The sequence below is a fragment of the Vombatus ursinus genome, unplaced genomic scaffold (genome assembly GCF_900497805.2).
Source record: "Vombatus ursinus unplaced genomic scaffold, bare-nosed wombat genome assembly UNPS02014768.1, whole genome shotgun sequence".
In the NCBI taxonomy this organism is placed as follows: Eukaryota; Metazoa; Chordata; class Mammalia; order Diprotodontia; family Vombatidae; genus Vombatus; species Vombatus ursinus.
Genome location: NW_020954546.1, coordinates 24,849,565 through 24,861,923, shown reverse-complemented (window position 1 = coordinate 24,861,923; position 12,359 = coordinate 24,849,565). Strand labels below are relative to the sequence as shown.

At 42.3% G+C, this 12,359-nt stretch overlaps 1 protein-coding gene across 2 annotated transcripts in view; it reads right to left on the bottom strand.

Annotated features, from left to right (window-relative positions):
• Nucleotides 1-12,359, bottom strand: part of SLC6A4 (solute carrier family 6 member 4) — a 56,665-nt gene that overhangs the window by 25,999 nt on the left and 18,307 nt on the right. For both annotated transcript variants that reach the window (XM_027861548.1, XM_027861547.1), the window contains exons 2-5: nt 4,690-5,142; nt 2,314-2,448; nt 1,437-1,656; nt 234-372 (exon numbers count right to left, since the gene is read on the bottom strand). In XM_027861548.1, the coding sequence (XP_027717349.1) occupies nt 234-372; nt 1,437-1,656; nt 2,314-2,448; nt 4,690-5,032 (837 nt within the window). In that variant the 5' untranslated portion in view covers nt 5,033-5,142. The remainder of the gene's footprint in view (nt 1-233; nt 373-1,436; nt 1,657-2,313; nt 2,449-4,689; nt 5,143-12,359) is intronic.

Here is a 12,359-nt window from a genome sequence, read left to right as displayed (position 1 = left end):
TGGAAGTGATGGTTACTGAGCTTGAGATAATTCCTTGGTTTTAGATTTGCTGTGTGCAGTCTGAGCACTGTGGAATGCTTTTTAGTTTTAAGTAAATATTTCTATCTGTCCCCTGACTTTAGCTGTCCTTCGGTAGTAAGACCACTGGACTCAGGGTTTGAGGGTTCTCTGGGGCATCGTGCCCTTAACAAGAAATATATCACTAAGCAAAAAAGTGCTGTTGCCTTCCTTACCTTGCCAGATGATTTGACCCCTTTCCAGATGCTAAAGTAGACAATAGTGAAGATCGACATTGTGCAGAGGGCCAGTTGCCAGCTAATGCCCCCCACATCATCTAGTCCTTGAGACTGGTGAACCTGTAAGACATGGCGCCTGGAATGAGACAGAAAAACCCATTAGGGGAATAGGAGGAAATCATTTCATTCTGTGACATAAATATGTATGTATATATATATATATGTGTGTGTGTGTGTGTGTGTGTGTGTGTGTATGTGTGTGTGTATGTTATATACAGAGAAAGAGAGAGAGAGAGAAGGAAATGACAAACCACTCCAATATCTTTGCCAAGAAAACCCTAAATGGAGTCAAAAAGAGTTGGACACAACTGAAAATGACTGAATGATGAATATGCGTGTGTGTATGAATGTATGTATATATATAATTCTGAGGTTATTCCAAGAGGAAATAAAATGGGCATCTACCATGTCATGGTGCACTTAAAGGACTCAAGATTTGATTGGTCATCAAGCTTCCAGAGGAACACAGGTTGACTTTGCCTATGTTTCTCGGATGGAATAGCAGACTCAATTAACTATCACCTGGACAAAGAATAAAACTGACAGATGAACTTCTTGTCCTCTCTCTCTTTCCTTCTCAGCACCTGGTAGCTATACCCCAGGGCCAACTTCCTAGAAAGGTGTAATACTCAGTCACTGATGTGCTGTGACTTAAGGGGCACTGGGAAGCCCCACTGCCTCCCAGGAAAGCTCTTGCCCCTGAAATTCTACTCTTAAAGTATGTTACTTTTGGGTTAATATACTACCTCCCCTAGATACCTGGGGAAGGAATGACCCTTTAAGCTAAAAACAGCCATCTTCTTTGTATGAATTAGCTTATCACATTTTTTCAGACAGTAGAGAGAAAGGCAGAAAAGGAAATGGGAGTTTTGATGGAGGAAGAGAGGTTTGAAACAGAGAAGGACAAATTTGGTTAGGATGACAGGAGTTCTTCAGGCACACAGATGGAGGGACATTGGAGTGAGGGGAATGCTATTTCACAGCCTTGCCCCAGTCCAACCCTACTGCACCCATGCTCTCATCTCTATAAATACTTAGAGAGCTCAGTGAAGGAAGGGCAAAGAGCCCCTCTCTGCCTCCAAAGAACTCAAGTCTCAAGAAGGCGGCCTGTCCCCCAACAAATCACTTACATGCACTTACGTATAAAATTCTTCAGCAGGTGATGTGGAGTGGGAGGTCCAGGTGATGTTGTCTTCTGAGAAGTAGTTGGTACAATTGTCAGTGTTCCAGGAGTTCTTGCAGCTGGTCCAGGGCAGTTGACTCGTGAAGGAAGAGATGAGGTAGTACAGAGCCCAGGCCATGATGGTGTTATAGTAGGAGGCAATGTAAAAAGCGATGATGCAAATGGCGAAGCCAATCCCTAGGTGGTCAGAGAAAGGGGTCACGGGCAAGCCAATGCTTAAAGAGCAAGGATACTCAGAGTCAGCAAAGGCAACGAATGGCCGAGGGTGCTCCTCGTGCTCCTCGGAAATACTGAAAGACCAAGAGGGAGGCCTCCTGGGCATTGGTCAGCGCCATGTTGGGTGATTTCCAGAAAGACACAGACAAATATCTCATAAGGAGAGTAAGTATAGAGGAGTAGCTAGTGGAGGGAGTAAGTTAATAGAGAAAAGCACTTTGTAAACCTTCAGATGCCGCGTCAATATCGATTCAACCCAACAAACATTTATTCAGTGACTGCTATTGACAAGCCACTGTCCTGGACACAGGGGTTACAAAGGGAAAAGCAAAGAGTTTCAAAACATCAAGGACCTAAAATTCTTCTTCTAGCTCCTTATAATTCAAACTAATGAGATCCTAGAAATCCCAGGATTGCTGTAAGCAGTGGGACAGTCAAATGGGGCATTGGAGGCCTATCATAGCTCTGCAGACAGTTATGGTGAGAAGGGATGCCTACTTACTGCAAAACAGTCTCTTCTTCTAGCCTCAGCTTTTTTTCTCTATTACCACCCCACTAAGGGGGGGGAGGGGGAATCTCCATCCATTGCCCTAGGACCAGCGGTAACAATCCACTTACCTTTGAAAATGGGGCAAATTTTCTTCCATATTGAAATGCAGCCATTTCGATGATACTGGCCCAGAGCTAGCTCCATATAGAACAGAGGAATCCCACCAAAAATGGCCATGATGGTGTAGGGTATGAGGAAGGCCCCTGTAACCAAGGAGAAGGAGAAGGAATGTCATCTCTGACTTTGTCGCTTCACTGGTAATGAGTGAATTTTGCACTTTAGGAATTGGGAAGTCATGGATGCCTAATGGACTGCAGGCATCTAGTTAATGACATGGCCAGAATTTGAACCCAGGTCTGAAATGAATGGGTTAGAGTAGATAGCCTCCTAGGTGACTTCCAGTTCTAAAATTTTGAGTCCACATATCAGTGGATTTCAGACATGCTCCCACCCCCCCTTCCATAGCCCTGCAATGTTCAATATTTGACTATTTCCTGGTTTCCATTGCATCAGCCATGGGAATCACCCCTCAGCAGCAGTGTCTGTGTGTGTATAACCATATATATATATATAACATATGTGTGTGTATATATATAACCATATATACATATATGTGTGTATATATATAACCACATATATACATATATGTGTGTATATATATAACCATATATATGTGTGTGTGTGTGTGTGTGTGTGTGTGTGTGTATATGACTATATATATATACATATACATATGTGTATGTATGTATGTGTGTGTGTCCACAAGGACAGTACAACATAGACCCAGAGAGCAAGTGTTTGCTGGATTGGAAAGGGAATTATTCATAGCCACAGAGAGGCTTTACCTTTGCCCTCAGTTTGATAGGGAGGGCTGGGCCAGTGGTGATTTTTCTGAATGGCTTTCTCTTTCATTGAAAAAAAGACATTGATCCTTTCAGAGGAAGAGGGTGATAGGAACTTAAGATTATTCTTTTTGAGAATCTGGCATAAGAATAAATAAGGAGAATTACCCTGTATTTCCACAGCATCTTTCCTCAATGGAATGAGCATCAGGGAAAAACTACAAGACACCCACCCCCTTATATCAAAACTCCAGGCCAAAGATAAACCTCCTCTGGGACAAAGAGAAGTTGTCTTTCCTCCCAAGTGAGTAAGTCTCGATTCTTCCTAAACTGCCACACACATCTTTCTATATGGCAGGTGAAGTGTTTCTAGCAAAATCCAGGAAATAGTCAACGTCACCAAGAGGCTCATGGGAGAGAGATGAGGAGGCAGGGTAGATCCAGGTGGGATTTGAACCCGGGTCTCCTGAATCCCATTCCATAGCTCCCCTGCTCTAGAATCTTCAGTTGTTCCCTATTGCCTATAGGATGAAATGCAACCTCATTGCAGATGCCCTCTAAGCCTCATTTCTGACCTCCTTCTGACCCTGAGCCATCAACAGAGCTCTGGAAAAGGAGGAAAACAAACTGATGGCTTTTGTCTCTTGACTCTTCTCAGTCACATATGGTGGGAAGAACACGGACAACTAAACATTCACTTCTGTCCAGCCACAGGGTCCATTTTATTCTAGTGCAGACTTGGGGGGGTCTAGTTGTTCATTCAACAAACATTAAGCACCTACTATGTGCAGGGCACTGTGTTAGGTGCTGGAGTGACGGTAAAATGTGCAGGGCATAGTTTCTGCCTTTAAGGAGCTCACATGGTCTAGTGCCTTAACTCTGAGATTATCTCCAGTTTATCTGGACATATCTTGTTTTCACACAGTTGCTTTCATAATATCTCCCCTATTAGACTCTGGACAACCTGAGAGCAGGGACTATCTTTTGCCTTCCTTTTCATCCCTAGCCCTCAAAACAGTGCCTGGCACAAAGTAGATGCTTATTAAATGCCTCTTGCCTTGACTTGAAAGGACTGGCTACAGCCGGTGTTGGCTTCAGATTTAGCTCAATCCTGGCAGCTCCCTATTCTGGAGGATTCCCAAGGAAACTATCAAACTAATCTTGGGACTTGCTTTAAACTTTTGTTCAAACACACGCTCTCTTAAGTGATCTAGCCTTTAGCAGAATTAACAAACAGATCAGAAAGTTGGAGTTTTAATTCCCAGTTGAAATATCAATGTAGTACTGATGGAAAGGTCCTGAGTTCAAATCACAGCACCATCAATTGCTAGATGTGTACTATTGAGTAACCTTTAGCTCTTGGAGTCTCAGTTTTTCTGTCTGTAAAATGGAAACCCTGCACTGCCTACTTTACAAGGTTGTTGTGAGCAAGCATTTAATAATATATGATATAAATGTATGCCACGTTATCCCTGGACCCTCATTCACTTTTTAAGACATTTTAGATAATCCCAACAAGAGAGGTCCTAATACAGAAAAGACGCAGCTTCACCAGAAGCCTCATGTACATAATTCTATGCATTACCCCCTCCCAGTACTGACCTCCTCCATTTTGGTAGCATATATATGGGAAGCGCCACACATTGCCAAGGTCCACAGCGTAGCCAATGACCGAGAGGAGGAAGTCCATCTTTTTGGTCCAGGTCTCTCGTTCCCCTTGGTGTCCTTCGGTGCCTATGGTGGTGTTGTCTGCTGGGATGGAGTTGCGGGTGTCCCCTTCCACACCTGTACTCTGAACAGCCGAGTACCCATTTGAGATGTGTCTCGCTTCCTCCTTGTTCCCCGGGCCAGTGAGTCCCTTCTGCAGAATGCCATTTTCCTGGCAGTCTTCTCCATCCTTGCAGGCTGACTGCTCTTTCTTAGAATTCAGAAGGGTGGTCTCCATCCTGGTGTTTAGCAGATGGTGCTTATGTCCATTTGTAGCCAATTGGAATAAGAGCCCCTTCCCCAGCTCTTGGATGTCCTCACAACTTTACAGCAACTAGGCTACAGGTCCTGTTTCGAGAACATACAGAAAGAGGAGAAAAGATTAGGTGCAGATGTCTTTGGGAAGAGGGGCAACGGAGAAGTGAAATTAACACCAGAGGACAAGTCACATACTCAATGGGAAGCCTCGGAGAAATATCCTGGCTTGTCATATAGGGATAAAATAAGATCTGCCATTTTCAACCAAATGTGGAATTCCAAATCTTAATCTTAAAATTTCAAAATTTCTTTTTTCTTAAGTTTTTAGGCCAATCTAATACAGTAAATCTCTGGGATTTGGAAGCCCTCTCTGTAGAATGGCAGAACTTTTAGTTTCTGACTGAAACTAGAGTTCTCACCCTCTAGAAGTTTATTGATTGAGGAATGGGAATCAGCAAGAGGAGAGATGAGATGTATTTAAGTTTTTTTAAAAAGTGGGGGGAGCTCAGACAGTTGTTTCAATCAGTAACCTCAGCCACTTTAGATGTCTTTCCTTTCTCCCTTAATGAAGTGAATTTGATGGAAGGGGTCTTTCCACATAAGATAAAGAAGAGAGGCCAAAGGACCATGTGATGAAGGGATGGCAATGAGAGGGCTGGAATAAGAAGACAGCTTAAAATGGAGAGTTTATCAGCAGTAACCGAGGTTTACAGAGCACTTGAATGTCTGCAAGTGCTTTGTAGACCATCTTATTTCAGCCTCATGGTAGTCCTGGGATAGAGGTATTACGAGGATTATTAACCTTGTTTTTATAGGTGGGAAAACTGTGTTTCAAAGAGGTGAAATGTTTATTGAATTGAATGGAAATGACTCACCCAGGGTCACTCCAGCTAGGAAGTGCCAGAGATAGGATGTAAACCAAGTTTCTCCAAGTCTGGTACACGGTAGAGAACAGTACTGAGTTAGGGTAAAATCATATTTTTGTGCCCTATGGATAATAAATTAATATGGATAATTAATTAGGGCAGCTAGTTGGTGCAGTAGATCAAGTGCTGGACCTGGAGTTAGGAAGACTCATCTTCCTGAGTTCAAATCTGGCCTCAGACACTTACTAGCTGTGTGACCCTGGGCAAGTCACTTAACCCTGCTTGTCTCAGTTTCCTCATCTGTAAAATGAGCTGCAGAAGGAAAGGACAAACTACTCCAGGATCTTTGTCAAGAAAACCCCAAATGTAGTCATGAAGCATTGGACATGACTCAACAACAAAATGGATAATAAATATAACATAGCAAAAGGTAGAGTTGAAAAAGTCATGCTCTATTTAGACCTTTGTGATCTACATTGTATGAGATTAGAAACAGAGGAATCATAGCAGGCACCCAAGCTAACAGCCATTGGCTCTGGAGTCAGGAGGCCCTGGGTTCAAATCCTGCCTCTAAGAGTTACTACCTTTGTGGCTCTGGACAAGTCAATTCACTGACTTTGGGTCTTTGAGATCCCTTCTTGATCTAAGATTCCTTCCATTTTACAGATGAGAAAATTGAAGGTTAGAGAAGTTAACATAAACTTTTCTCTGATGTCATGGTCACCTACTAGAACAAAGAACAAACCATACTTCTCTATCCTTTACTTAGTCATGCTCTTGAAAAGCTTTCAGATAAACCCAGTGGTGGCATTTGACACCTTTCTGGCTGACTTTCACTTTACTCCAGTTTACAGTATCCCTGTTATACTGTGGAAAGCCATCACTACCTTCAACCCCACTGCTACTGTCTGCTCCCTCCTCTTAAGTCCATAACCCTCCCTGAAGGACTTCTGGAGCCAACACCCTTGAAAGTAGAGTTGGGGGCACCCAGCACAGTGCCATTTTCACCTATTAAGGGTGCATCTAGGAGAGTCAATAGTGACAGTTTCCAATTTTCCTGTGAGGTTGCCAAAACCAGGCATGGATGGAGTTCTCAAGCCCATGCATTTTTCCCAGGAGGGCTGGGCAAGCCCTGCAGCCTGCATTCCTGTCTCTACTATGAAGCAGGGTGGAGTCAAAGACAGGGCTGATTCTGGGTTGCAGGGACGTTTGAGACATCAACCATGAGGGAGAGAGAGAGAGAGAAACCTGAACCCTCTTGAACTTTAGACTTGTGGCTTATTATAAACCAGCAGGCAGCCAAGGACTTTCAGCTGATCTGATTTCTTTGGGGGCTAAGTTTTTAAAATTCTCTGTGGTGTATCTGGGCCAGCACGCATCAGCTTTGTTGAGATTGCATTATACATTTCAAGGAAAACATACTCTAATGTGGATGGTTGCCTAGAATACCAGTTATGACAGTAGATAGAGGAACCTCTCTTGGATGGGTGGGACAGGGAGGGAGGTATGCAGGAGCTCACGTTATATGATGACTTGGAAACCTTAAAGTCATAGCTAGCTGTCTGGCTCTGTGCATAGAGTTCAACAGCTGTAGATGGAATCAGACAGCACATCTGAGCTGGGTTAGAGGTCTGAAGGCAGAATGGGGTAGACAACATGATTTTTGAAAGCCCCTTTCAATTCAGAAACTAACAATAATAGCCTGTTTTTTATAATGCTTAGAACAGGGATTCTTTTTTTGTAGTTAGGCATAGGGTTTTTTCATTCTATTTTTTATATTTTAATTTTTTGCCTTTCAATGCCTTCATTTTTTCTGAATTTATTTAATATTTTATTTTCCCCCAGTTACATGTAAAAATAATTTTTAACATTCGTTTTTAAAACTTTGAGTTCCAAATTATCTCCCTTCCTCCCTCCCCAACCCCACCCCACATTGAGAAGGCAAGCAATTCCATATAGGTTATACATATGTAATCATGTAAAACATTTCCATTAGTCATGTTGTGAAAGAAAACATAGACCCTCCCCCCTAAAAAAACTCAAGAAAAATAAAGGAAATAAAAAAGTATGCTTCAGTCTGTATTCAAGTACCATCAGTTCTTTCTCTGGGGATGGATATCATTTTTCATCACAGGTCCTTCAGAGTTGTCTTGCATCATTGTATCATTGAGAATGGCTAAGTCATTCACAGCTGATCATCTTACCATCTTACTGTTACTTTGTACACAGTACATTTTCACTTTGCATCAGCTCATGTAAGTCTTTCCAGGTTTTTCTGAGAGCATCTTGCTCCTTATTTCTTATAGCATAATAGCATTCCATCATAATCACATACTACTGTTTATTCAGCCATTCCCAACTGATGGGCATCCCCTCAATTTCCAATTCTTTGCCACCAGAAAAGAGCTGCTATAAATATTTTTGCACATATAGGTCTTTTTCCTTTTTGGTTTTTAATGTCTTTTGGGATACAGATCTAGTAGTGGTATTGCTATGTCAAAGGGTTTACATTGTTTTATAGCCCTCTGGGCATAGTTCCAAATTGTAGAACGGTGATTCTTTTTTTATTTTCTTTCTTTGTGAGGCAATCGGGGTTAAGTGACTTGCCTAGGGTCACACAACTAGTAAGTGTCAAGTGTCTGAGGCCAGATTTGAATTCAGTTCCTCCTGGCTCCAAGGCTGGAGCTATATTCACTGTGCTACCTAGCTGCCCCTAGAGCAGGGATTCTTAACAAGGGGTCCATGGATAGATTTCTCAGGGCACTGTGAACTTGTATGGGAAAAAAAATTACATCTTTATTTTCCCTAACCTCTAACTGAAATTTTACATTTCCTTCGATTATTTAAAAACATTCTAAAAAGTCAGTAGGTTTCATCAGACTACCATGGCTGCAGGAAAAATGACAAAACAACAAACAAAAAAACACCCTGAGTTAAAGGTTTTACAAACTGTGTTCACCATCTCCATTTTACAGACAAAAAAACTCAAGCCAGAGAAGTTTATGTGACTTATTCACAGTCCCACTGCTTCTGAAGCAAAACTTGGGCTTTAACCCAACTTAAAAAAAAAAAGAAGGGGAAAAACAATTTAGTAAAGCTAACCAACAGATTGAAAAAGCCTGACAACATGTACAGAGTTCCACACCCATACCCTTCACCCCCCTCTGCCAAGAAGGGAGGGAGGCACCTTCTCCTATCTCTTCTCTGGGGCTAAGGTTGGCCATAATTTCCACAGCATTCAGCTTTGTTTGTTCTATTACCCTTTCACTTCTAGTCCCCTTTTTCATTTGTGAGCTCATTTAAAGACCTTCTACATCTAAGGCATATGTATTTCTTAGGGAGCCTCTAGACAAATCACTTAACCTCTCCAGCTCTCAGACCATCTCCTAAGACAACGTGATGCTGATTTCATTTCTTTATGAACAGAGGAGAGGGACGAAAGGACAACATTTCATATTTTTAGCTGCTAGGGATGTTTTTACTGCCTACTTGCAGTCCAAGTTAAAGTTACAGTATGAGCCACAGCTAATTGGCATTTTGTTCATTTTGTTTTATAATTGAGCCTGAATCTAGTATCACTTTCTCTCTTAGTGTCGTTGGAGCTACTAAGTCGCATTGCCTGTCCATGACCTATGTCAAGGATATGCCTCTACATTGAATGACTAACATTTCAGCTGAGATATCAAATGCCACAGTCAAATACTAGAGCGGCGTCAGCACAACCACTAATGGTCTGTGTAGGTCCCTGATTCTATTTTTGTCACCTGATTTAAGTCCAATCCAGCTGAGGTGGCCACGCAAGCCTTGTTGCCCCCTCCCCTGGTCCTCACTTTCCCTAACCCTAAGCCTCTGTATAAAGTTTCCTATGAAAACCAGACCCCTTCCATTTACTTAGTGCTTTCTCCCCTTCTCCTTCAAATGACAGCTCAAGGCCCATCTGCAATAAACTGGCCCAACCCGTCATCTCCCTGCCAACGCAATCAGCAGGATTGTAACAGGAGATAAATACAGCATAAATAAATAGTCAACAAAACCAGGGAGGCAGGCCAGGAGACATCCTGGGAAAGGGTTTCCCTTTAGAACCTTGAAACTCCCCACAACTTTGAACCTTCGTTATTACACTTTCACATTGGCCTTTGTACTATGACTACAAAGTGTTTCACGTTGCCTCATTTGATTCTCAAACCAATCCCCTGCAAGTATTAGTATCCCCATTTCATAGATGGGTAAAATTGAGCATTTGAAAGATTGAGGGACTTGCTTATGGCTATCCAGATAACAATGGGAGGAGATGGGACTTGAACCTGGGCTCTTGAATCCTATTCCATATCATTCCCCTGCTTGAAAATCTTCACTTGTTCCCTGTTGCCTGTAGGTTAACATGCAAAATCCCTAACCTTGCCCAATCTGGCTCCAATCTACTAATTATTTGTTTACTTGTCTTATCTCTCCTATTAGATTGCTACCTTTATGAGGGCAGGAACTATGCCTTCTTCTTCTTGATATCACCCACAGTGCACATGGTAGTGGGCATTCAATGAGTATCTGTTTAATGGATGAACTTATATACCTGGGATATATAATGACGTTTTTAGATTTTATACATTGATCCTAAGGGAAGATAGATGGGGAACCGTATATATGGACTGGTGTTCTTCTGGTATACCATGTAAGGTATTCTTCTGGACCTTCAAAAGTCTATTGACAACCAACTCTAGTTGTCTAATGTTCCCTATTGCCCCATCATCTGCTTCTCCACCATTTAATACCCTCATATTGAACTGGAGAAGACAGTATCATGAGAGTCATTTATTGCTTTCTGGTTTTGTTCTGAGCAGCTATAAAGTTTCCACGTCTCTAAACCCCTGTTGACTCTTTAACAGTACACTGAAGTAGCTACAATTTGATAGAATTATACAAACATTTATTAAATGCTTGCTACGTGTATGGCACTATATTAGGTACTGAAGATAAAAAGTTTGTTGGAAAAAAAATCACAGTCTTCAAGGTGCCAATCATTTGCCTGCCTTGCCCTGGAAGGTCTTCCCAAACCACTAGTCCTGAGTGATCTGTCCCTTCTCCTAGCTCTTCCCCGCCCCCCATTCCAGGATTATCCAAGGCAAGGGACATAGGGAACCAAGAGACTTGGGGAAGGAGACCTCAGGAGACACATTAGCAAAGGCTTTCCCTTCAGAACCCTGAAACTACCTAGAACTTTGTCCCTTCTTTATTACACTTTCATGTTAGACTTTGCATGATACTTTATGGCTACAAAAGGTTTCACGTTGACTCATGGATCCTCACAATAACCTTGCTCAGGCCAATGCTGCTTCCTGTTCTCCTCCTTTCTTCCCACCTCCCTTACATACAGATTGCATCTGTATGTAAGACTTAGTGGATCATTCTCCTTGGGGATCCTTGACGTAGATGTCTTTATCATCCTCCTCTAGGAGAATGTGTTAAAGTATACAAGTAGAAGAAACCCACGTATGGAAGGAAGACCCTTGACTTTAAGCTCTTATACAAATTGGAGGGCTCTCCCTCCTGAAGCTTGGCATCTGGACACAATGGTGCCCAGCTCTGCCTGCAACCTTGGAAAAATTACTTCTTCTTCCTCAGTTTTCTCATCTACAAACAGATAGGGGAAGGGCTGGCTGATCTCTGATCTCTTCTAACTCTAAGGTCGCTACCACTGGGGGCAAGTCAAAACACACTCTTGTTTAGAGGCATCATCTCTTACATTAGTGCCAGGCTCTTTCTGTTCACACTCTACCATCTGAAATGCCAACAGTGAGGAGCTCTTTATAAGGCTACTCAGAAGCATCCAGGGCTCATTAGTGCAGCTCTGCCAAGAGGCCAATTCATTTCAATACAATAAACCTTCATTTGGCACGTCCTCTGTGCAAATCTTCTGCAAAAAAAGGAAGCTGATTTTGTTTCTTTGCCAATATGAATCTGAATTTTCCACAGGTGAGCAATTGCTGGATAAATACAGAACTGTCATTATTCATCAGCCGGCCCTACCCTTTGAAAACACCCATGATTATATTTCTCTGCCTTATTTAAGTCAGCATATTCTAAACAGACCTGGGGGTCTTCTATTCAGGTGCCATACTTTAGCCTCACATGTCAGTATTGCCTCAGAGCTAAGACATGATGCAGGTGCAGAATCTTCTTCAGGGGTTCTTATTCCCCTTTTTGTGTCCTTGACCCTGTTGTTGGCAATCTGGTGACTGGTGCTCTATGACCATGATCCCAAGTCAAAATATTCACATGTACCTACCTCCTACAAGGTTACAGAGCCCTTCTTCAGACACATCAGTCCCCCTCCACCTTTGCTAATGTCAAAAGAATCATGAGAGATAAAGCATGACAAGAATCATCACCTCCCATTGTACAGATAAGGAGACTGAGGCTCAGAAAGATGACACAGATTTGCCC